Consider the following 26052-nt stretch of genomic DNA (forward strand, 5'->3'; position numbering starts at 1 on the left):
AGATCTGATGCTCATTTTTATTCCCGATGGCCTATGTCTGTTAAATCCGGCTTTTTTTTGTATTCACTCATGAAGTTGCGTCATGCTTCTTCTTCCATCTGCCACAGCTTAAGAGAATCTCAGCATGCCGGCCCTTCAGATTCTCCAGTTGTTCCTCCATTTGGTCGGAGGCATCAACAGTGTCCTCAAAGTCCCGCAGCAGGACCCTGCTCCCCAGCAGTCCACGACACTCCTTCAGCCTCAGGTTGTATCGCTGCAGGCCGTTGCGTGCCCGTTTTGTCCTGGTCAGGAGGGCCCTCTTCCTGGCTACCATAGCCTCCACCTCAGCCAGCTGCTCTCGCTTGGCCTGGACCTCCATCTCGCTCCAGAGCAGCTTCTCCTTTATGTTTGACAGAAGCTGCAGAGCAGAGGAAAACAACATATTTTGAAATGCAGCTACTACTACTTTGATGTAATCTGTACCTGTGGTTTTTCAACCTACCTCCAAGCTGCTGCTTATCTTTTTCTCTATCTTGAACGCTTTCTCATTTTGCTTTTCGGCTTGTTTTTTCCGCAACAGCCTCGCAGCCTGCAGTGTCTCAAACTGGAGATGTAGAGAGTCTCCAGCATGTTCTTCCCCGTCACAGAGCTCTGCCTCCAGCCTCTGAACCCTGATCGTTAGCTTGATGTGCTTGTGACGTAGCTCGATCAGTTTGTCCTGCTGAAGCTGCTCTGCTGCCAGGGCTGACTCCACTTTGGTCTGAGCAGCATGTTTACCAAGGCGTCGGCTTAGCAGTGTGACAGATACATCCTGCTTCAGTGCCACAAAGGCTCGCCATTCATTTTCCACCTGAGGACAAAGGTGATTATTGGGCGACAAGTTGTCACATCTGAAGTCACATGAAGATACATGCAAGGACCCATGTTTCAATCAGGGTTCACACAAGGCTTACAGTCTCAATTTTCTTTCGCAGACCTCCGAGTTGCAAATTACTTGCTCCTGAAGCATTCTTCTGTTCGCATAGCGCTGAGAGCAGTGTCTACATGGTTCTGTATGCATGTCACATCCACCTAGCTCACTGTGTAGTAGCATGTGTAGACCCCTTGTACTCCTTCTCTCTGGAGAGATAGGAAACCATTAAATCTTGGTTTCAAAGTATTTCTCATTTAAAACACATCACTGGTTATAATATTTTTAGTGGTTTCATCAGATTTGAATGACAGTGCTGGCAATATATGCAAACAGCCCCAGTACTGTCATCAGATTTAGACTGAATTGTTGCAGAACTCTAATTATTGCACAGAAATGTTTTGATCATCACGAGGGTTGCAGCAATATACCGGTTTCAAGTTACAGCATCATATGGAAATAGATGGTTATTGTACCATGTACATTTGCTTGTTTATGGTATTGCATTCTACTAAAAGAATATAGTATATATTTCAAATATATATCATTATTTCATGTCTGTCAGGTCAATGTTTTGTGAAATAATGATAATGTGTTTGTTCAACAAAAAAACCCTTCAGTTTTCATTCTGTTGAGAGTTGTTGTAACTGATACTGTAAACTGTGAAAGCCTGATATTTTATGCAATGCATTGTACGGTGAAAATCTCCTACTGTTGCTAGTTGCAACCCTAGACATCAACTTTTACCAGCTGTGTCACACCAACAAGGACAGAATATTTTTGCGTTAACTAACCCAAACTGTTTTTACTTGGGCACTTTTTTGAGATATTTCTGCAGCTCATGTCTGACCACCATCTGCAGATGATTTGAATTTCATTGTGAATACGCCTCCATTTCATTTATCCATAGACGAGGCTTTCCATCAACAGCACACTCAAAAATGCAGTGGGGTTTTTTTCCAGTATGGATAGTGACTATGATTATTCTAAACATACTGCAAGTAACAATGAGAAACGAGAAGCAGTGAAACAGTCTCAACATCGACGCCTCTACAGGACCTACAAAAGCAAACCATTGAGAAGTTTGGCTATTTCTACATTGTTATTATAATTATTCTTAATGCCTGTCACTAGCGCGGATTCTGACATATCCGGGTTGATAACTCATAAAACTGAAACGATTTTGTTATTGTTATTACACAATTGAAGCCTATTTGTCATAAGTATAGAGTGTGGAATTCAGACAATCAATATACATACCACTACACCCCTTAAATAACCCTTGAGTTAATGTTTATTCCTCCAATTCTAATGATATTTATGTGTCTTTACTGTATTCTATTTCAGCTTGTTTTGTAATATTTCATTATCATATTTTAAAGCTACTACAGGGAACTGTTGATCCTGGTGGCCCACTTTGTTTTAGTGCCGTAACACCAGACTGCAGAGCAGTTTCTGTCCTCAGACTCCTTAATTCATCCTCAGCGCACTTTTAATGGTTTGACTTGTTTTCATTTCAACCAGCTAAAAGTTCCTTGTAGTACATTTAACTAAACTTTTGTTGCTGTTGTTTTGACTTTGCACAAACCCTGACAATAAGACCAACCTTGTCCAGCTTCTGTTGGGCCTGTGAGCTCAGCTCCTCTACCTGCTGCTGAGCTGTCTCTGAGTCAGTGTTGAGCTGCCTCTTCAGCTCAGTCAGGGTGTTAATGTGCTCCTCGTACTCATGTAGCTGCTCTGACACGGGCAGCTCCCTCTCCAGCTGGGTGTCGTCCCCGGCCTTCTTGCGGAAGTACTCTGCCAGCTTCATCTGCAGCTGGCTGTTGTGTCGGCTGGCTTTGTCTCTCTCCTCACACAGCTCCTGGAGGAGCTGCGTGTATTCGTCATAGCTGATGTCTTCATCGTCTGCAGGAGCAGCAGTGGGTTCCTCGTGTTCGGCCTCGTCTTCCTCCACCTGTGAAGGACTGATGTTCTCTCTCTCTGGGGTGTCAAGGTGCAGTCTGTGATGTCCATCATCATCATCGCTGTTGATCTCAAAAACAACACTCTCCTCATGGGACACTGGCTGTTTATTGTCTTCATTTATCTCCAAAGCCAAGTCTTCACTTGTGATGTTGTCCACACAAGGGAGCTCGTGTCCACTGTCCTCTTCTGGCTCAGAGGTGGCTACTTCTTCAACAGGGGCCTCTTCAGTGGCTTTCATACTTTCATTGTTGTCCTCATGAGGATCTGACGCAATCATTTCAGCCGGGACACCTTCAGGTCCATTAACAGTTACAGGAGAAATGTCGTCCATATTGGAGGAATCTGCTGAAACTCCCCCCTCCGTCTCAGTCTTCACCTCATTTTCTTCATTTTCTGGCACTCCCTCCATTTTTTCAATAGAGAAAAAAAAAACTACCAAAAGTATATTTCAATTTGTCTGCAGCTACAGGACCCGTCCTCTTAGACAGTCGGTCAAACTATTCGTTTTGTTTCGGTTGTCCTGGAAACTGCGGTCGGGAGCCAATCAGAGGCGGCCTGACCCTTCCTCATTAATATTAACAAGCAGGATGTGAGTAGGTCGCGCGGCGAGGCTGGCAGTGCGCAGGCGCGCAGTTCTGCCTCCAACAACAAGAAGCAGGAGCCAGGCAACATGGCCGACCTGGGGAAGAAGTACTGCGTGAACTGCCTTGCAGATGTTACAAACCTGCGGCTTCGCTGCACCGACTGCCCCGATATCGAGCTGTGTCCGGAGTGCTTCTCGGCGGGCGCAGAAATCGGTAATCACCGGAGATGGCACGGCTACCAGCAGGTCGACGGCGGTCGGTTCTCTCTCTGGGGTCCCGAGGCAGAGGGAGGATGGACCAGCAGGGAAGAGCAGTCGCTACTCGATGCTATCGAGCAGTATGGCTTTGGAAATTGGGTAAGTAGTTTGTTTTAAGTTACTTTATTTATATTCACAATACACCACATACTCTACCAGGAGTTTAGTTTGAAGTGCGTAGTAAATGTCACGAGAGATGAAGCTAGCGTGAGTAGCGATAATGTTAGGTCAGGTTAAAGTTACTGACCTTTATCTCAATCCATCTTCTCTTCGTACTGCCGGGAAAGTTGGAGCTCAAATACGAATGGAATACACACATATAGTTTTAACATTAAGTCATGGATAATAAAAGTGCATAGTGATTTTATAGTAAGTGGGAAAATACGTGGTTACAGAGGTCAATTCACACAAATCTACAGACACTCCAGGAGGAACACACGGAGTACAATGACAAACATGTAAATGTTAACAAACCAACATTTTCTATGCAGGTAATCATCTAACTTGAACTTGTACCCCACGTTAAATTCAAAGGGCTGTTCAGTCAGCTCAACGACATATTATCCTAATCGCAGAAGGTGCCATTTTTTCTGATAAAGGTCAAATGTGTGAGAAAATAACATATTAATGGAGTACTACAGTGGTGCTGCAGAAGAGCCCTGTGCTACAAATCTTGTTCTTCACATGTAAGAAAACATGTTTGTTTAATACAGACCCCAACAAATAATACATTTAATAGTTTTTTTCTGGGAAAATGTATGGCAATATCTGTCAAAATTGTCACAATATGACTTTTTTAATTCATATTTTGCAGCTCTAATACAATATAGAGTAATAGAGTCGTGGATAGATCACGTATTTATGTAGGCCAACCTGGAAGTTAGCATCGCCAGAAATAAAAAGCTAATGTTAGGTTCACATGACTTAAACGTCACCACCACTAAGCGACTTATGACAAATTTACTATACATGTTTTCTATATATTGATCAATCTACAAGTTGTAAAGTTAGAGTTAGAATAGTTTGCAACCAAGGTCCACCTGTAAAGACACTTGATGATGATGTTTAATGTCCCCGACAACCTCTGTAGTCTCATTTAGCCACTTGTTACAACCGCCATTTTTAAGACATGTAAGAACTTTATAATTCAATTGTGGGACATTTACTGATGTATTTTATGTGGTAACAAAACTGAACCACAGACCTTATTTCAGGCATTTGACCGAAAACCAATAAAAAAACTCATAGACTTTGAGACAAGTGAACTGGATGTGCAAAAATGCTAACTGATTTCCGGGTTTTAGGACTCATTACGACACAACTCTGTGCTACATGGACAGTTTTAGGTTAGAAAGTTGTAAGTAGAGCCTGACAGATAATATTGGCCAGCTGATCTTGGTGTTTCACAGATATAGTGGTATCAGCATATATGTTGCAAGATATGTGCCGATATGATTGAGCACAAGCATTGTTTTTTGCACTGTGTTCTTTGAAACCAAAACTTCTTCATATCGGCCATTATTGACAACATATACGCCTATCTGATCTGTGGTGAGCCAATGTCGGCTGATAATATCGGCCAACCGATATATTGGTCAGGCTCTAGTTTTTAGAGATCATATTGCATAAAAAGATGCTTGGTAAATTATTAATTCCCAGTGAAGCTTACTGTTTCAGTGCACCGTCATTTTAGATGATTACGTTTATTCTTAAACTGTGTAACACATCTTTGTCACTTGTGTTTGATTAACCCATTTGCAGAATTTTTGCCAAAAATGTGTGTATATTGGTTGATAAATTGGTTACAACCAAGGTACTTAAAGTATTAATGAATCTGTTTTTTTATATTTTTTATACATATATATTTATTTGTCTGATAAATTCCATAATTGTTTTAGTCCAGGAGGGCTGTTGTGTGTCTCTGTGCTTATTAATAACAACTTCCTGTTTGTGTCTCTCAGGAGGACATGGCTGCTCACGTCGGAGCATCCCGAACTCCTCAGGAAGTCATGGAACACTATGTCACCATGTACATCCATGGAAACCTCGGTAAGGCCTGCATCCCAGACAGCATTCCCAACCGGGTGACTGACCACACCTGCCCCAGTGGAGGGCCTCTGTCACCTAGCCTCACCACCCCGCTCCCTCCGCTGGATATCAGCCTGGTTGAGCAGCAGCAGCTGGGCTACATGCCTCTGCGCGACGACTACGAGATTGAATATGACCAGGACGCAGAGAAGCTTATCAGTGGGCTGTCTGTGAACTACGACGATGAGGATGTGGAAATTGAAATGAAACGTGGCCACGTGGATATGTATGTGCGTAAGCTCAGAGAACGGCAGCGACGTAAAAACATCGCCCGAGACTACAACCTGGTGCCTGCGTTCCTGGGCAGAGACAAGAAAGACAAGGAAAAGGAGAAACCAGGAACACTGGGAGTCATAGGTGCTGCTGGTGGTGTGGGTGGGGCAGGACCTGGTGGTGGCACGGTTGGATCAGGCTCCACGACAGGAACAGGATCAGGTCCTGTTCCGAGTACACCCAAAAGAAAGATCACCAAGGAGGAGAAGGAGCAGCGGGTTAGGCTGCGGGGGCTCTGCCAGTTCATGGCCCATCGGGAATTTGAAGACTTTTTTGATAACATGCATAAAGAGCGTGTGCTGAGGGCCAAGGTGCGTGAGCTGCAGCGCTACCGCCGCAATGGCATCACTCGCCTGGAAGAGTCTGTTGAATACGAAGCAGCACGTCACAAACGGGAGAAACGCAAGGAGAACAAAAGTGTGGTTACCTCCAAACGGGGCAGCGGAGGAGGCGGCGGGCTTGGCTCTGGGATGGGAGGAGGGGGTGGGGCTGGAGGAGGAGGCGGCATTGCTGGAGGGTTGGGCGTTGGAGGCGGGATCAAAGAAGAGGGCAAAGATGGTGAGTTTGCCGCCATCGAGAATCTGACAGGCTTTGAGCTGCTGTCGGACAGGGAGAAGGTGCTGTGTAACTCTCTAAACCTCAGCCCAGCGCGCTACCTGACTGTCAAAACCATCATCATCAAAGATCACCTGCAGAAAAGGCAAGGCATCCCGGCCAAGAGCCGGCTGCCCAGTTACCTGGACAAGGTCCTCAAGAAACGCATTCTCACCTTCCTCACAGAAAGTGGCTGGATATCCCGAGACGCCTCATAGCTGGCCACCTGTATTCAGGAAGTAATAAGTTGATGGTTGCTGATAGCTCCATTGGCAGGACTGGCTTTCACCACTTTTTCCAAAGGTGACCATGTGAATATGTACATTGCAAAGAACTTGGATGCCCTGCTGAAAAAAGTCTATTTTCATACCAGGGCTAGGAACAAAGACAAGCATTTATTTTTCCATTTGGAATGGGACGGGGGTAAAAACCAACGCTGTGGGTTCAAAGTACTCTGTGTCCGTAATGTTACTACGTGATGATAACCACAATCCTAACAAGTATTGTGTAGTTGCAGAGATATTTTAGCATTATTGCAGCTCATTGAAGATGTCCATGGAGAAATGCTATACCGCAAAGCCATTTCATGCTAAAAAAAGAAGGGGAAATAAGAAGAGTGGAAATGTGTTGGGTAAATGTTGGCCAGCATGGCACTGATGGGTGATGGAAATGATCACTGTTGTAGCTGAAGATGAAGATGTTTTTTCAGGATCTCTCAAATTCAAAATTTGGTCAGCTTTGTTAAAGCTTAAAACATTTGAAGGCTGCCTTTTTGTAGAAAAGTTTCATGCAACTTGTGTAAACGCTCACTTCTTATAACCATTTTGATCCCTTCTCACTGCCTACAAGGGAAGGAAAAGATAAAAGCAGCAAGGGTTCAACCATCGTCTAGCTTTCCCTGGACTGAGCACTTGCTGCCTGAACGCAATCTGTAAGTCCAACAGAAATAGGTTGACGTAGAGCTAAACTGATTAATCAGCCGTGCTGATATATCTGCTGATGTTAGCTTATCACTGATATATCAGTACTGGCACACATGACCAGTAAGTAACAAGTCAGTACAGAAATGCCAAAGAATATTTTAAGAGATAATTAAGAAACAGTGTTTTCATTACATAGTCGGTCCTCTAGAGAGTAAAATATCCTGCTCAGTACATATCATTGTCAGGGCTTGCCTCCCCACATGCAAATGTCTCTCCGACAGTGTTTTGCATGGCGATGCTGTCCTCTGGGTTAGTCTACAAAAATATGTCTATCCCTGCAGCACTATTCCAACTGAGTGCCACCAATTCCAAATCAGTGAGAACAGCACAGAGGGGGAAAAAAAGAAATACAGAAAAACAGTTTAAACGTTGTTTATAAAATAAAAAAGAGTTTATGTATGATTCTAGTATCCAATGTGAGAAATAAGTATTGGCCTTAAAATCCTGTATTGGTTGGGATCTTATTTGTATTTTATTTACGTGTTTTAATGAGTCAGTGGAAATTAGCATTGAGGATAAACTCTTCATTTTTTGAAGCTCTACTTTGAATTTGGCCCAAAATGTCTTTATTTTTACAGAAGCTCCAAGTGAAGTTCAGCACAGATTTAAATGTGTCTATATGGTTCAGTACAGGTAAAGAAGCTGAATGTGTAAGTAAGGGCTGAAGTACATTCCCAAGATTATGGTTCTTTTGTGTATGCATGATGGGCTAACATTACACCGCTTTATCCTTAAATTTTTTTGGCTAGTGTAACTCCTCACCTCATTAGACGCCGCAGTCCTAACACCAAACACCAGTCCTGTGGGGTTGACCACATCACATGCACACAGCTTCCCAGATAGTGTGTCAAACCAGGTGTTACCTGCAGCCTGTCATTAGTCTTTCCAAAGTCACTACACTTTGTCTTGGAGGCTGAGCCATAAGAGCAGCACCGATGACTCATTTTCCTGCTTTTTTTCCTACCAGCTGAGCTGAGCGGTGGCTACTGCGCTATTTAAATGTAAATTAAGCTCTTGAATCGACTGTCATTTCACAGCAGGAACAGAAGCTCTAAAATCACAGAGAAGAAAAGCATGTGAATTTGCTGGTATGTGTGCTAGCTTCATATTCTTTGCCTCATATTGGTCTTTTTGGAATGAAATGCAAGTAACAAGTGGCGGTAGCCCTGTAGTGGTAGGCACTGCCTTAAAAGTGGAGCTTTGCCTTTTTTTTGTGGTCATCGAAGTAGTGATGTCAGGATACTGGAATTTTGAACTAATGAGATGAATGGTGTGGAGACTGCACTTTGGGTAAGATAAGGTGGACTGTGTGGGCAGAGATTAGAGAGAGCGCAGCTGGTATCAGTGTATCGATACTTTGGAAAATGAGTATTGAAACCTCCTGAAATACTCAGAATCGACATGTAACACTAAATCAAAGAGGAATGGCCTCCTCTGTAGAAGGTATTATGGTTCTGTTACGATCCAAATTCATCATTCTTGGTCATATTACACCGATGGAAAAGGACTTAACACAACGGCTGCTTTGAAGTATAACAGGTTTAGCTGGCTTTCTCTTAATGTCAACAAATCTCATGAAAAGACCAAAGCCCACAATGAATTGATTCTATGGTATGATATTAACAGTAGAAACACATCAGTACACACACACTGTAGTTTATTTGGACTCAATTCCACTCTAAACACTCACTAGTGCACCAAATGTGTATTATTCCGCAGCTGAAAATAGTCCCCAGCAAATGCACTATTTCTTCTCGTTTAGTAACATTTGTTAAAAACTACAGTCCCAGCTGTTTAAGGAAATTACCAAGCCTTTCTTAAAAATATTTATATATATATATATATTTATGTCACATTTGATGATGACACAAATGTACGTCTTCCATTGCAGAGTGCTACAGACAGAGAAGGGAAGTTGGAGTTGGATTAGAGGTGTATTGACACTTTCTTTGCAGGGGATTTGTTGACAATGAGAAAAAAAAATTGTTGTTGCCAGTCTTATCTTTTAATAATGAGAACCTCTTCATCTAAGTGTTCTTCAGCTTGTGTTTTGACTCCAGGTCGCAATGGTGCACAACTCGGAGAACCACTGACCTCTAAAAAAAAGAACAAAAAAACATTAACCATTTCAGAAAACATTTATTATCATACCTCCAACATTCATAGTAGGTCACCTCCAGAACATAGATCTGTTTCTTAGACTATTGCCGCTGCATTTTAACCCATGGCTAACATGCTCTGATTGGAGTTTACTGTATAAGCCAACTTTGTTGGGTTTATTGAAGATTCTGATAGAGCAGCAGGCTGGGCAATTCATGTGATGCTGAGAGGGAACCAGAATGTTCTAGAAAGGCGATGCTAATTTCCAGCCAACAAACCAAACAGACATGACCTAAAACTGTCAGTTGCATTTGATGGTTCTCCTTTGTTTGAATGTTTCTTCCTTTAGGTAGCTTATAGATTGTGATTTCTTTTTCATGGACTATTTTTTTCTTCCAGATTTTGACATTGTGCCGTCGTTCTGCATGTGCAACCAAATGATCCACATTGTGGTGTGTTTTGGTGTAAATGTCTCAAAGAAAAATATGGCAGTTTTTTTCTTTCCCAGTGGAGGAATATGTTTTGTAAGGGGGGAATTTGCTTAGGTTATGTCACCAAGTGTAAATAGTTTTGTAAGATAAATCGGAAAAAGAAACTATAATTGATGACCTGTGAAATGTACAGTATTTTGTGTCATGGAAATGTTTTATAGCTTTTGTAATAAAAAAAAGATTTTTGATTACAAAGAAGCATTTTCTGAAGCGTTGGGTATGGTGACGGCATGCTGTTCAGCTGTCTCTAATCTTGTTACCAACTGTTTTGTTGTTGCACATGACAAGGTATGTACGGAGATGTATTAAAAGTGCAAATACTTTATAATTCTAAATAGTCCTGTTTCCTCTTCAACCATTTACAATTGTGTGAAGCTAAAAGGAGAAATTAAACCTGTCAAAAGACAGGATGTCAGCTTTTGCAAAGCACATTTAGCATGCTAACCAGCTAGCCCTTGTCTGTTTCAAAGCTCTTCCACTAGTTGTGTAAACACTGACACTTCCACGGTGCCCTGTGCTCCCAGTCCGGACTGCTGGCTGCATGGCTAATTGAGCCAGTTAGCAGCAATAGCTGAGCAATGAGTTTGAGGACAGCCTTCTAATGTCAAACATTCATCATTCTACACAATGAAGCTCAAAACATTCAACTGTAGGAACAAGAAGAAACAGTTTTGACTGGAGGGGAACTTTAACATTTTATTTCTAGATGTATAATACAAACACTACACCAAGATGTCTTTCAAACTTGAAGTTTATTCTGATGCTGTGACAGTTTGGACAATAGTCCATACACAATTATTCTAACGGTTTACAGATAAAGCTGTAACATTATGACTTTTAACATATGGACATCACATTGACTGAGGCTGGTTTACCAGAGCTTGATCACAATCAGATGAACTAGAGAAAGATGTCTTTGCCATCAAGACTGGGAAGCCCATCTCAGTACAAAGTAACGTTGCAAACCTTTGTTTTAAATTGTCAGGTCCTGTTCCTTCTTCTCACAAACTGAATTTAAAACTCATAAACAAAGAAAAACACAAGTGAGGAGTCAAGGGGCCTTAAAGAAAAGTCCGGAATGATACCAGTTCAGGATCAGCACTACTTAATGTGTGGATGGATTTTACATCATAGCTCACCAAAAGGAGTCTTGAAACTTCAGGGGTTTATGATCGTCTGTTTAACTTTTGGTGAAACATCGTATTTCACCTGCTTCTCTTCCAGTTAAGATGGATGGTTGTGTGAGGAGATTCGTAAGCCTCAGACAGTAACCGACTCACATGACTGATGACAAACTGAAATGTTACTGTAAAGACTGTCCTGTGCCAGACAAAGTGTGATGTATCTGTTAAAATCTGGTCCAGATACAAAGTTCAGTTCAGTTGGGTCCCCGTCTCTCTGAGGCACCTTGGGTAGGGGTAGTGTGAGGACAGCCTTGTGGGAGAAGGGTGTCAGGGTGCCTACGCTGGTCTGCTGAACCTGAAGTCATCCATCGCCCAGCCAACAAAACAAATCCCACTTTGTCACAGCTATATCATCATTTCTAGGGGGCTTTGGCCACGCCCACTAATGCTGGCCTGAGGGTGCGTCCGTGAATCTTGTAGCCCACTTTGGTTACTATGGCGACGCTGCCGGGCTCCTTGCCCTCCACTGGGGCATGGAAGAGAGCCTCATGCTCGTAGGGGTCAAACTTCTGGCCGTCAGGGTTGAGCTTGACCAGGCCGTGCTTTGTGAACACCTTCTGGATCTGGACCTCGGTCATCACCAGGCCGTCGTACAGGTTCTTCAGGTGAGGGTTCTGGTTCGTCACCTCCTCCTTGGGCACACTCTCTGTCGCCTTCTCTAGGATGTCGGCCACCTCCAGCAGGTCCTTACAGAAGCCCTGGATCCCTAGTGATGGAAGGAAGTTAGAACATTATTCAGCATGTTTTAAATCTTTGTATTATTAATGTTATGCATCTACACTGTCTGGTCACTCAGGTTTCTACATGATGACAAAAAGATCTCATAAGCTAAAATATAAAAATCAGGGACATTCTAGTATTTAAACAATTCCAGGTGCAAATATAAGTTTTAAGTTAACTAGACCAACTGCTGAACCACTTTACGAAGACACACAATTTAGCCAAAAGGCTAAAGTTGCCCTGTAGTGGCATCTCCTGGTTGGAACACACAACTGCAGAAGTTTTTTATCAAGACCACAGAGATAACACTTATCCATGGTAAAGCTCATGTCTGTGGTGGAACGTATTGAAATGTAGAAAACTGGTTATTACCGTATATTTTAGCATCGTCTATCATCTTCTGACTCCTCGTCCTGAGGTTCTCTGTGTCTGCTAAGGCCCGCTTGTACTTTTCCTGAAAAGATGGCAGTAACAGTGCGTCATGGGTTTAAAACACAATATTATCAACATTATGGAATGAAGATCTGTGCTATTAACTACAGTAATTAGTTACCAAGTCTGTTCAGTACTTGTGGAATGTGGTTTCATTTTTATCGGTTCTTTATTCACCCAAAATGCCAATGAAGATCATTTTAATTTTACAGTCTACTGTTGAGATACCTGTAGAAGCTTTTCCACGCAAAGCTTTTATTTGAGCGAAATAAACATCGTCTCAGTTTGGCTTGTTACTCTGCCTTAAAAGTTACAGATAGCCAACATGTTTTCACGTTATAAAAATGGTTAAGGTAACGAAAAAAATGCTTTATATGTGTCAAATTGTTCAGACAATTATCACTTTATTAAGACATTTTTTGGGCCTTTTTTAAAATTTTAACAGACAGAAGGAGGTGAAGAGGCAGACAGGAAATGGGGAAGGAGAGAGAGGGTCATGGAATGCTTAAAGGTCATGGGCTAGAGTCAAACAGGCAACTATGTGGTTATATTGCATGTGCAGTAACCATTCAGCCGTCAAGTTTCTCCACATATTGTCATTTTAAGGTTAAAGTCAGAATGATGCAGTGGTTCTCTCTCTGCCTGCTCAACTCTACTAGACAGTAAGTGTCCCTTTCTGCACACTTACTGTCATCTCCTTGAGCTGCTCCTCCAGCTGGCTCTTCTCCTCCATCAGGCCTTTCTCTGCTGCACTCTGCTCAGGCTTCTCAGCCTCCTCCTCTGACCTGTGGCCATTCTTCTGCTGGGTGGCAGTACATAACAATCGTGGAGATGCTCTGTGGGGAAGGACAAAGAGCACACAGTAAGTCATATGTAAGTGCTGGTGGCTGCCTGCTCACTTGCCTCCCATATCTAACTTCTGTACATGTTATTTTACTTATTCCCCAGAAGTCAGAGTATTCTGGTTCTTGGTCCAGACCTACTAATTGATGGTATCAGACAGCTTAATTTACACAACTGCCAATTGTAAAACTGCCAGCAGTACTTACTAAGCATGTTACACAACTACCCTATATGTCATTCGATGAGAAACGTCCATTTTGATACAGTCTTGGTAGCTTATTTTACAACTTCCAATGATTCTATTTCATCATCTCATAGCCGATAGAGTAGTGAGGACACATGACGCCAGACTCCATTCACAAATCATCCATCTATTTATTCATTCATGGAGGTTTAGGCAAAACGAGAACTGACTCAATAACGATAAAAGAAACTTAGCTATTTATGAATGGAGTTTGGTTTGGCATTCTCCTGAGTCAAGAAGGACAGATCACAATATCGGAAGACAACGCATTATACAACGCACAACAGCTCATAAAAAATAAATATTTGAAAAGACAGACAGATACCCGAAGTCAAACTCCACATACCATCCTGAAAGTTAGCTTAACGAGCTAAACTACAGCCCCCTCCTCTTCATTTAGGATATGTCACGTTATGTCATCATCCTGTTTCTAGCAATGACATGCTAACAATGGCACTAATACGCTGGTTTGACTGAACAGTTTGAGACAGGTCACCTCCAACACACAAACATGTCTCAATAGTCAGTTTATGTCTGTAACTACTACTCACATAAAGGTCAACATTAAGGACCATGGTCGGTTATGAAAGCTAACTTTGCTAGCTGGCTACTACCATCGTCCCCAGCGATGACAGGAGCTCCTCATTCTAACAAACCAAGCCTAGCGTTGCTGTTACCGCCACATTTCGTTTTAAAAAGTCCATTATTATGTCTGTTACCTTATTAGCGCAGGCGAAGCTACAAGAGAGTAGCTCTGTCTCACTGCTCGTACACACCAGCTCGCCATTTTCACTGTGCACAACTGCAGGTAAAACCTCCTCCTAACACACGCTGAAGGGACGCTCAACCATGATGGCGGCTGCGTGCACTTTGAGCCAATCGCGAGCGAGTGCGAAGAACGCCTCCCAAACTCGACCAATCAGATTCAGGGAAGAGTTTGACGAAGAGTTGTAGTTTGGTTGAGTTGAAGTGAAAGGTGAAAGTATACATGTGACCAAGGACAGTTTTTAAAAAGCCTTATCATTACTTGGCCTATACATTACATTCAACTCCAACTGTTTGTGTAGGTGAAACACATTCAGTGCTTTAACATTTTCCTAAGCACAAATGTTAAAAGGCACAAAATAAAACTAAACAACTTAGGTAATAGTTTAATGTGATTGCACATAGCATTACAGCTGCTGCATTAAGATCTTACAATTGAAAACGACATATATTCAACGATCAAAAGACTTTTTCAGATTGTCTGTTAATGTTGAGGTGAAAATACAGTGGAAACCGAAAACAAACTACAGTTCCCATGATGCTCCACTAACTCAGAGCGCAGGCTGGAGCACCTTGAGCCACTGCATGGATCAGAGGAGCAGGGATCAGCTCAAAGGTGCCACTGGTAGCAAAGACTTTAATTTTGATATGTTAAATTGGAAAATGATTTCATGATCAGAAGTTTACAAATTCTTCATTCACTTTTGATTAAGAGACATAATTTTGGTTCATTTTTGAGAGCACACTGTCAAATATGTGTTAAACATAACAGTGGAAATGTTTAGTTTAGAGTTTGTTGGTTTAAAGTTGGTTTGAAAATAATTTGTCCTTTGCTCCTTGATGGTTTTCAACCTGATGACCAACCAACTGCTGAACAAATAAATACAAATTTGCATTGAGTTGTCCTGTGCGTCCTTTGAGGATTTCCTTACCAAACCATTTTCAAGTCGGGCTGGAGTTGAACGAACCTGATAACTTGACAAGTAATGTTAGCATTAATTTAAAGTTGTGTCTAGGATATCACATACCCATGTAAGTCTAACATTAACTCTCCTTTAATTCTGTCATTAGCTGTAGTCTCAGTAGCCACACAGACTTCATTATACACCGTCACTGAGAGGCAGCTACACTTATTGTCTCTTTATTGTACTAAACACAGTTGGTGCATATATACACATACCCAAAGATACTGAAATTATTCATTCATTCATTCATTGAACCTTTATTTCAATCTCGAAAAATCATTGAGGGCAAGCTCTCATTTTTAATGATGTCGAGAGCACAATTAAACAGAATAGGTGTAAAAATGTGATAACAAACGGAAACAACGGACATAATCACAGAGCGAATAAACAGAACGGGTGCATGAAAATGATAACCGATAAGAAGCAATATGACAGAATATGAATAAAACAGAAAATAAGTGCTTGAAAATGATAAACTGCAGCAAACGAACATGACACAACACCAATAAAACAGAGGGGCATAAGAGGTGTTCTCTCACGTTGCTGTGGCAAACACAAGTTTATGATATTACAGGTTTTGTTTAGCAAGATAATCTTCACGAATGATCACCACTTTTGTGATTTTTGAAGCGTAAATGCATTCGCTGGAAGTAAAAAAGCTAATGTAAGGCTATAAACAAACTGCACTGCCGTCGCATGACTTCAGCCTCACCACCACTAAGCTTCCTATTACACTACACTGCACACAGTTCACTATAAGTTGATCAATCTTCAAGTTTTAAAGTTGGAGTTTGCAACTAAAGTCCACCTGTAAAGACAGACTAGTGGGTAGAAGAGTCTGTTTTCGCCGTGATGACGTTTAATGTCCCCGACAACATCTGTAGTCTCATTTAGCCGCTTGTTAGCAACTGCCTCTTTAAAGACACGTCTACACTTTATAACTCAAACGTGGGATATTAACTGACATATGTTGTGCCGTTGAACCGAATGTGAAAATCTCTTAAGCTTGCGTTAACCACAGACCTCGTTTCAGGCGTCTGACTGAAAACTCATTCAGAAAACCCACTGACTTTGAGACAACTGAACTGGAAGTGCAAAAATGCTAACTTATTTCCGGGTATTAGGACTCATTCCTGTGGCATTCTATTTGGTGTGACTTAGAGTTATTACCCATTGAGTGTTCACTAGCAATGTGCTTTTTCAAAGATGATCATCATATAAAAATTAAATAATGGATGGGAAATAGTTTTTGAGGGTAGCACTGTTGTTTGTCCAGCTCCTCAGGTTATATCAGCGTCACACTGTACATGATAATGTAAAAATCACTTTTTTAAGGTGCTGAGCAGAACACGTAGAGGATCTCATTTTATTGTTTCAGAGCTGTTGAACTAGAGCAACAAAACTGACTCTTTAAGAGGAGCTACATGTCACTTCTTGGACTCCAGCTGAGTACTGTAATAGGTGACATGTGTTCATATATGTGAGCTGTGACAGTCAGATTGCCTGTAGCTCCCACGCAGCCCTTTGAATGACACTCCCAGTCACAGCCTGTTAACTCAAAGGCGCGTCGTCTCTGTCTGCTTCTCGTCAAGTAATCAGCCTCTCTGTGGATGAAAAGAAACCTTGCATCATCTTTCACTCCCTCTTTTCCTGTTGCACACACTCCAATCTCCTTTTCATTTCCCGTCTCTCTCTCTCTCTCCCTCGTCCTTTCTTTCAGTGCACATCTGACAAGGCGGAGCTAATTGATAGGCATGTCATTTCTCTTTGGTCCTTCCAGCCCCGTGACTCCACCTGTTCACATGTTTCAGTCGCTGCCTCAATGGAGGAAAAGAAAAAAAAAAAAGGGAGAAGCAAATTACTCCTTCATTTTGCAGTAAGTGGAGCAGACAGGTTGGCACTTCCTGATTAGGAGGAGGTTTGTTTCATGAGGTGAGGCGAGGATCTCTCTTGTTTCTGCTTTGATGAGGCCTCGCAGAGTCAGACTTTGATGTCTGTCATTAATGAACCCCTTAAAAGACTTGTGATTCGTGCTTAATGGGGAGAGGGACTTGGGCAACATGGGTAGTTACGAAGGCGTACAAGCAGCTTCTGTCTCAGACTGGCCCCTTTTTGTTAAAAACTTTGTGTTTGCTCACTTCTCTCTCGACTGCAAGTGGAAGCATGAAAATGACATGTTGTCATTATAACCAGGTTTCACTTGAATCAAAGAGTCTGTTCAAGTTCATTGAAGGGGCACTCTCTGATAAGAACATGTCAGAAGAGGAAGAGGACGATGACGACCACAAAGAAGACAAATTCACAGTTCAGTTACAGCGAGTGAAAGCAGTCTTATAAAGTCTTCTGTAGCTCTGGAGGAGCTTTATCAAGTCTGAGAAAATAACCTTGACGTTGTCCATGTGATGTTTTCATTCATCTTAACAGAGAGCCTGTTTGACTAGAGTGTAGACCAGTGGAAGCCTGTCAGGTAACATGTGGCACCCCACCAGCCACAAAGATTAATTCAGAGTTAGCAACCATAATAAATTCTTTTTTTAATATTTTAAATGAGTAAATAAATAGTTTTTAAGGTTGGAGCATTTTAATATTATTTGAAATAACAGAATGAAATTATAGCTGCTGCGCAGCGATGGGTCGGGTCCGGGCTATTTTTGGCAATTCTGAGCAACAAACAGGAGAATAGGAAGACAAGACAGTTGACAACAATGCTCATTTTGGACCACTTGAGGATTGAACCCACAACTAATGGAACCAAAGACTGTCATCTATCGCTCTGAGCTAATTGGCAAGTGGCAATACAACAGTGGCTTCACAAATTGAGTAAGCCAGTCACTGTTGCGCAGGCAGATTTGAAACCACCGTAAAAAATTCAGTTATCAAGACAAAAATCTGAAAATACACATATTGCAGCATGGAGATGTTGGTAATTTTAAAAATGATTGATTTGCTCCATAAGTGAATAACTGGTGTTTAGCTATGTCATCATTGCATTGACTCCAATTGTTCACATGAAAGAAAAATTTAAAATGCTGTGAAAAATTCAGTTTTTGAGGCTCAATTTTTGATAAATCAAAGGAGGAGAGGAAATAGGTTTAAGAAGTTTTACAGTTTTTGAAAAAAAACTGAGTGATGTACTTCATAATTTTTAATAGGTTTAAATGTACAAAAGTTTCTTCAATATTGAGGCTACAGTTTGATGAAAGTTCTGAAGCTGTAGCAAGTATGGTTGATTTGTTATGAATTTTCAAAGTTTTGAACTTTAGACGCTTGCTGTAGCACCACCATCAGGACTATTGGCTTGGGTTTACAGCTGAGGTAATCTGGCATGAGACTGGACCTTTGTGCAAAAATTGGTTTGCTTTCTCCCATGATCCAGTTCAAGTTATTTGTTTTTATTTAATTTAGAGGCTTGCTGCGATGCCACCATCAGGACAATGGTCTTGTGTTTCATGTTGAGGACATCTGACATTTTGATCTGTCATCATCATCATCCTTGCTGGGTCTTGAACCCACAACCCCTGACACCAAGCACCAGCTCCTAAGTCACTGAGGTAATTGGCTGGAAGTGAGACCTGCTGTGTGGCTTCATTTGTCGACTCAGGGAGTCACTGTCTGGGCAGCTGTTGTCAAGGCAGATTTCAAAAATGGTCAAAATGTGAGAAATTCCTTGACTTAAAAAAAATCTGATAATACATAAATTGCATCTTGACAGCATGGAAATGTTGGTGATTTGTTTTTAACTTAAAGTGTTTTGCTTCATAAGAGAAAATTTGATGTTTAAAAATGCCACTCTTCCATTGACTCCAGTTGTTCCCATGAGAGCAGAATTCAAAATGTTCTCAAAAATTCAGTTTTTGAGATAAAATTCTGATATTTGCCAAACTCCATCAACCATGACTGCAAAATATTCTCAATTTTTTTCAGGAAGATTGAAAATGTATTTAGCAAGAATTTGATAGTATATGTTTACAGTACTGTTTACAGTCAAACATTTTGATGCACTGTAGGCTTAATTTTTGATAAATCAAAAATCCAAGAAACAAGTTTTGTGGAGGACGGTCTGAAGATGCTCTCTAGCAAGTTTGGTGACAATTGGGCAAAAATTGTGGGAGGAGATAGGTTTTATAAGTTTTACAGGTTTTGAAAAAAACTGAGTGATGGACTTCATAATTTGTAATGAGTTTAAGTGGACTAAAGTTTCAGCAGTATTGGGGCTACAGTTTGGTGAAAGTTTCAAAACTGTAGCATGTACTGTTGATTTTGTAGGTATTTTTAAAATTTTTAAATTTAAACGCTTATTGTGCCCCCCCCAGGAGGAATATTGACATGTCCTTGGAATTAAGTAAATCTGGCATGGGGCCAGACATTTCTGTAAAGTTTGGTGAGTTTTCGCCCATGGGAAGTATGACTTCCTCGGAAGAAGAAGAAGAAGAAAGAAAGAAAGAAAGAAAGAAAGAAAGAATTCCTAGGAATACAATAGGTTCCTGGCAGCTTAGCTGCCCGGACCCTAATGAAGGGTGGCCCCGAGGGTCAAAACACAACGCTATTTCACAAAACACCGACATAATGTTGTAATCATCCAAGACAGACTCACCACGAGCTATGAGACTGTCAAATGATGGCATACGCTGCTGTGGAAGCCACAATTTCATATATCAACCGTGTTTTAAGAAAAACGCGTTATATTCGGGATGTCATGGAGAAGTACTACCCACGATCCTCAAGTGTAACGGTGATGTCTGTGATTGGTGGAGCTTGCTGTTTCCATTGAAATGTTTACAGCAACCACTAACGTCATGTCAGCTAGTGCCCAAAGAGGAGAAAAACACTACAAGTCGGGCCATGTGGCCTGAGTCGGAAGTTGTTGAAAAGGATACATTTGCAATGGTTTATGGGATTGGTAGCTGTTCCCTCTTTCAAAGATGATGTACTCACTTTTGTATCTTCGTTTTTTTTTTTTCCATTTTCCAAAAAGTTTTGCTTGAAATCAAATGATTTATGGTCATGATTCATCTCCTAGTTTGATGGAATGGTTCCAGGCTCATAGCTCTGTGTACAAGGATTTTGTGAGACGTCAGTGGAGTGAATGAATGTGAAACTGACTTTCTGAACTGTGGGTGGTCACTGATGAGCTGTGTACTACGTAAATGATAATAAATATTTATGTTATCAACAAGAGGGGCCGTCATTGTGGTGCTTCGACATACGCCCATGTGGAAATGACCACACACATTACCACAAACCTTTTTCTCATCACAAAAGAAAATATTTGGTTGACATACATCGTCCATTTGGAACAGCGGCTGGAGCTTTCAACCACATCACTATCTTCATCTGCAGATGCAGGATTTTCTTCTGTCTGAGCACTTTTGGTCCACATTGAATTAAAACCTGAATTTGTAAATTCCTCCTTGGACTTGTTAATCTTTGCTAAAGTGATTATTTGAGGCTAAATTTATGTTGTCAGCTCAGCACGGCTGCTTAATAAATGTAAACATTAATTAGAGTTGTTTGTGATGATTTTTGTGTATTCATGCTGCCTTCAGTAGTTCAGTTGAATTGCAATATTTGATCTAAAAAGAGCAGCAACCAAAAAAAGGCACTTTCTGCACTTCCACTTGTGATGTCTCACTCAGAAAGAGGAATATGTTCGAAAATACTGCTGTGACAGGTCTAATCCCCATTTCCCCTCATCGACCTGACCCTCATTTGAGCCTCTTTATGCCAAAGTTGGACCATGACACGTGATGATGAGTGTGTTTGTTGGGTGCTTATCTGGGTTAAGGATTTGGTCCTTATGAATAGTCATTGTGAGCTCTCAGCCTTGGGGAACGGAGCAACAGACAGAGCTGTCTGTTTGTTTACCAGAGAAGCTGCTGAACCAACTTGCCTCTAAAACCCAATGTCATATAAAAGCAGGAAGGAGGAGGAGGAGGAGGAGGAGGAGGAGGAGGGCGGGGGCTGATGGAAGGCAGACACGAATGAATCGGGGGGCATAGACGACAATGGAGAGGCATAACACAAGTGCATGGAGCAGAATAAACCTCGCATCAAAGCTCGCTTGTAATGGAAGAAAGGTTGAGAGCAGCTGGGTGGATGCAGATTGTTTGAAAGTTTTTTTTTTCCTTCTTCTTCCGACGCAAACTAGAAGACAACATATTCAAGGTCGTTCAATTATTCATGTTCGGGGATCTTCTCTGAGCCCTCTCTCTTCTCATCCAACAAGACTAACAAGACCTTCACAGTATTACCAAGAGGATGTTTGTTTACACGGATCAGATTCAGAGCAGGAAAATAGCTCACCAGGGTCAGATGATTGCCACAGATTTTGAAGGGCAGGGTTTGCAAACACCCAGCAGGGGGCATTCAAGCACACGTTTTAATGAACGGCCTTGGATTGGTTGGATGCGAGACATGGCAGGAGGAATAAATGCAATACACAACAGAGCCGGAGGGAGGCCTCTCTCAGTGTTAGCGACGCACACAGGACAGCGCGCAGCACAAAGGAGGACTTTCATTCATCATTTTCTCCTTTTTCTGAGATGCAAGCAGCAATGCACTCACAAACACACACACATAAACAAACACACACACACAGAGCACAAAGAGAGCAAGCACAGAAAGGGACCCTGTCACCACCACTATCTGTGCAGCCCATCACTTTGAGTAATGGAGAGGGAGAGTACTCTGGTGACCCTTAAATGGAAAAGTACAGTGAAGTGAAAAGATTTGTTCTCGGCGCATCCTTCATAAAATATTATTTTTGTCCAACTCGAGGTTCCAAAGATGCACCTGATGTGTTCAGCATGCTAAAAAATATGCACACAGATAAAAGTTCAAAGCTCAACTGTGTCTGGCACACCAATTAACTGGAATCACAAAAAATATCAGAGAACGTGCGTGTAGGATGGAGTATATGTAACATTCACCCCCACCTGCCCGAGATATACATTTACAGATCTCTAGATGTGCAATAAAGCCAACACATCCTCACACTGAAATGATATATCAGTATTATTGGCCAATATTGGCCTGTCACAGATATATCGGTATCAGCGTGTATGATGTCCAATACGTGTCAATATAGAAACTTTATTTTTCCTAAACATAAGTCAGAAAAAGACGCCTAGGGTAATTTATTAATATTAAATTCCCAGTAAAGTTTACTATTTCTGTGTACTGATGAGATCTCCTGCATCCATTACGTTATATCTTTGTCACACGTGTTTGATGAGCACATGTGAGGGATGATTGCAAAAAATGTGTTCACGTATGCACAGCAGATATGATATCAGTACTTTTTTACTCCCTAATATTGGCATTGGCTTTGGCCACAGAAAATCCAGTATTGGTCTGGACTGGACTGTAATAACCTATAGGGTTGTTTTTCTGATGAGAACAGGCTGATAAAGCTGTTCTAGGTAGATCTAGGCATGAAGGCTGCTCTAACATTTCCACTGCATGTGTGAGCAGAAATGACACGGTGCAAATTAGAAAAACTATTTTTTGCCGCACTAACTCTGAGTTCAGACACTGAGGTTGGCAGATGCATGCCTTCACTGGGCTCTGATACTTATTATTAGCAAAGAGGAGTGTAGAAAGCAAGGAAAGATCTGTTAAACTTTCCTCAATTACACATTAACATAAATTAAGTTTATTCATTTAATAGTTTCAAGCCAATATTTGGTTGAAATAGCTCAAACAAATAAGTTTAAGTTTGTCAGATACATACTTAAAGGGTAATTCCACAATTTTTCCACATTAAAGTGTGATTTTAAACAGGTCTTGGGGAGTACTACTACTGCATATGTGCAGAAGCAGTATAAAGCCTTTTGTGGCTCCAGAGAACACTGCATGTAATCTGATAAATTGCCTCCGGTGATGTCACTCTGGCTAATTAGCACTGTGCGTAATTAGGCACCAGGTTTAGAAAAGCAGTCCACTGGTCCAGCATCACGATCAATACGATAGAACCAGAGATATCACCTTTTTTATTCCATGCATTCTTCTTTCATTTCAAAACCTGGTGCCTACATTACCCACAGTGCAACTTAACCACTGAGTGACTGCAGCTTCTTCTGGAGCCACAAAAGCCTTTACACTATTGTCTTTACATCAGACCTAAACACACTTTGGCAACGTTACCCTTTGATTAACAGTAAGTTAAATATAAGTATTGGCCTGGGCTTACTAATAAGTGACTTACATTGGGATCAGGGCCAAAAAAGTCCAAACTTGAATGATATTTGCTCAAAAATATATGCATTTGTATTGGTAGGTTTGTGAGGTCTCACATTGACTGTTCCTGACACCCCATTAACTTCATCTTGACCTAAACACTAACATTAGTTTTTCTTCCTTTACTTGACAAGAATTCCAAATATGGCGCCCTCATAAACATGTCTGAAGTCAGTAAAATATTAAAAGGTTCCGAGTTACATGACTTGCACTCGAGTCAGACTCGACACATGACTCTGGTGATTTAAAACTTGCTATAAATACAGTATTACCAAGTCTAAGTGTCTACAGTGGCTCTGTGATGCTGTACCAGCTGTGGCTCAGGAGGTGGAGCAGGTCGTCCAGTAATCTGAATGTCAGTGGGTTGATTCCCCGACTCCCCCATGCTGCATGTCGATGTGTCCTTGGGCAAGATTTTGACCCAGAATTGCTCCTGATGCTCACCTCTGGCATCAGTGTTTGAAGGTGTGTGTGAATGTGTGGTGACAAGTGTTGTAAAGCACTTTGAGTGGTCAGTGGAAAAGTGCTATAGAAACTCCATTTTACCGGGTCACAATGGTATCTTAAGCTAAATGCTAACATTAGCATGCTAACATATATACTGTACTGTATATACACGTGTACATTGTTCATCATCTTAGTTTAGCAAACTATCATGAATGTTCCAAATATCATGGCCTGGTTTACTTGACAGACTCGAGACTTGTTGGTCTTAATCTTAATCTACGCCTTTGTATCATTAAACCACTCGACACATACTTCAGCTTGTATTGGTCTTAAAGAACTATTCAAACTGAAGATTACAGTGAGGTTGTGTGAGGACGATTGCATATAGAAATATGTAAACACAAGATGGCCCCTCCCCTGAGAGTCTTTCTGCGTCTGACTCCAGCTGAAGACCCTGAGCTAACCTTGAGCATTTGAATAACTTGTGGGAGTAATAATTCACTGCTGCATTACATGATGTGACAGCACATCATTTCCCCCTCATCCCCATAGACAAGCACGCCAGCCTCTGCACTTGATCCACCCCCGACACACACACACACACACACACACACCCTATACCTCCATCCATCCTCTTTTCCTTCCCATCCTCCCTTGACAACAATTAAGACGTTTGCCTTGCACAATAAACAAATCTGTTACAATTAGTGTTGTTACAGCAGGGTGCACTTTAGTGCTCTACCTTGGGTCCAAGGTGGAGGAGGTGGGAGGGAGGGTGGGAGGGAGGGAGGGAGGGAGGGTGGAGTCACTGGGAGGCTCTTGCACCAGCGTTCAAATGTTCAGCCCTGTTGAAAAGCAAACCCCAGGGGGGAGGTTTGACTGGGAGGTGTGGGTGGGAACGGCTGAAAGTGGCCAAGCTCTCTGGGGAAATCTGACAAATGGAAGCGTGTTTCCATTCCCAAAGCAAATAATTTACATCAGGCATGCAGAATAGGACTGCTCTGATGTGTTTATTACGGAACTGAAGAGGCTTTAAAGATGTTGGAAGTGAGCAGAGCTGAAGCCTTTTAAAGTGTTTTATCATCCTATGGCTCCAGAACCTGGTGTCCTGAGGTTTACTGGAGAGTTATATTGTGCTGATGTGGTCTAAATGCCGTGTCAGAGGCTTTTACCACCAAATCATTCCAATATATCAGTGAATACATGTACATTTTGTCAAGAGATGACTCAGTATCACAAGTATAACACAAGTATAACCCATAGATACTAAAAGGTTTAAGAGTTGTACTTCAACACAATCAAGTTGCTGTTTCAGAGGCTTTTGTCTTGACAAAGTGTAATTAATGGTTTTATCAACAGTTGATTATTCATCTAATAATGCTTTATTGATCAGTTTAAAACCATTAACGAGGACATCTTGTGGATTGTCAGTTTTTATCCTCCTAACGGACTCAGTCGACCACTCAAGGTTGAAATGAATTAGTTCTTACCACATGTGGTCTGATCAAAAGGCACAAGTGTCCAGCGGTTTGCTGCAGCCACTGGACTGGACTCTGTATAATCCTCGTGAGGCAACATCCTCCGCAAGGCTGCTGATGATAGCATGAACCTGGAAGAAGAAGTGGATTCAGCCTCCAGGTCTGAAAATGGAAGTCAGGATGGAAGTACCTTCAACTTGCATTCTTTCTATCAGCCAGCAGGGGGCGACTCCACTGTCTAGAAGTAGATCACCCTACTTCTCACTTGAATTATTACCTCAAGAAAGAGTTGTCAATGGGTGACATCATGACATGTCATGGTCCTCTGTCATTTTTGTTTAATCGTGTGTGTGTTTTTTTGGTCTTGTGTTGTCTGTTACTTTTCTCCAGTGTTCTGTTTTCCATCCTTCCAGTGTTTTTCCCTTCCTTCCCCTCACCTGTCCTTCCCCCGCCTCACTCCACCTGCACCTCATCCCCTCGTTAGTTTGTGCTCCCTCTTTTCTTTGTCAGAT

General features: G+C 41.6%; 3 protein-coding genes across 3 annotated transcripts; 1 reads left to right on the plus strand and 2 right to left on the minus strand.

Annotated features, from left to right (window-relative positions):
- Positions 1–3: 3 nt before the first annotated feature.
- Positions 4–3359, minus strand: cfap184 (cilia and flagella associated protein 184). The gene is made up of 3 exons (XM_084344794.1): positions 2496–3359; positions 482–829; positions 4–397 (listed from the first exon to the last, which is right to left on the minus strand). Exons 1-3 carry the CDS (start codon positions 3261–3263, stop codon positions 68–70), a joined length of 1446 nt encoding a protein of 481 aa, XP_084200920.1. The 5' UTR covers positions 3264–3359; the 3' UTR covers positions 4–67.
- An 84-nt stretch (positions 3360–3443) lies between these two features.
- tada2b (transcriptional adaptor 2B) lies at positions 3444–10869 on the plus strand. Its single transcript, XM_084344793.1, has 2 exons — positions 3444–3794; positions 5657–10869. Exons 1-2 carry the CDS (start codon positions 3525–3527, stop codon positions 6866–6868), a joined length of 1482 nt encoding a protein of 493 aa, XP_084200919.1. The 5' UTR covers positions 3444–3524; the 3' UTR covers positions 6869–10869.
- Positions 10870–10957: 88 nt separating this feature from the next.
- grpel1 (GrpE-like 1, mitochondrial) lies at positions 10958–14486 on the minus strand. Its single transcript, XM_084344798.1, has 4 exons — positions 14367–14486; positions 13249–13396; positions 12501–12582; positions 10958–12114 (listed from the first exon to the last, which is right to left on the minus strand). Exons 1-4 carry the CDS (start codon positions 14432–14434, stop codon positions 11768–11770), a joined length of 645 nt encoding a protein of 214 aa, XP_084200924.1. The 5' UTR covers positions 14435–14486; the 3' UTR covers positions 10958–11767.
- Positions 14487–26052: the final 11566 nt, after the last annotated feature.

This window comes from Pagrus pagrus, assembly GCF_965226575.1.
Source record: "Pagrus pagrus genome assembly, chromosome: 22".
NCBI lineage: Eukaryota > Metazoa > Chordata > Actinopteri > Spariformes > Sparidae > Pagrus > Pagrus pagrus.

Excerpts from the sequence above, each read along its gene's own strand:
- grpel1 (XM_084344798.1), bottom strand. The coding sequence starts at position 14,434 with ATGGCGAGCTGGTGTGTACGAGCAGTGAGACAGAGCTACTCTCTTGTA. Across the intron at positions 12,583-13,248 it reads AGCAGCTCAAGGAGATGACA|GAAAAGTACAAGCGGGCCTT; the intron begins GTAAGTGTGCAG and ends CCATCTTTTCAG. Across the intron at positions 12,115-12,500 it reads AGACGATGCTAAAATATACG|GGATCCAGGGCTTCTGTAAG; the intron begins GTAATAACCAGT and ends TTCCATCACTAG.
- tada2b (XM_084344793.1), top strand. The coding sequence starts at position 3,525 with ATGGCCGACCTGGGGAAGAAGTACTGCGTGAACTGCCTTGCAGATGTT. Across the intron at positions 3,795-5,656 it reads AGTATGGCTTTGGAAATTGG|GAGGACATGGCTGCTCACGT; the intron begins GTAAGTAGTTTG and ends TGTGTCTCTCAG.
- cfap184 (XM_084344794.1), bottom strand. The coding sequence starts at position 3,263 with ATGGAGGGAGTGCCAGAAAATGAAGAAAATGAGGTGAAGACTGAGACG. Across the intron at positions 830-2,495 it reads CCCAACAGAAGCTGGACAAG|GTGGAAAATGAATGGCGAGC; the intron begins GTTGGTCTTATT and ends CTTTGTCCTCAG. Across the intron at positions 398-481 it reads AGATAAGCAGCAGCTTGGAG|CTTCTGTCAAACATAAAGGA; the intron begins GTAGGTTGAAAA and ends TCTGCTCTGCAG.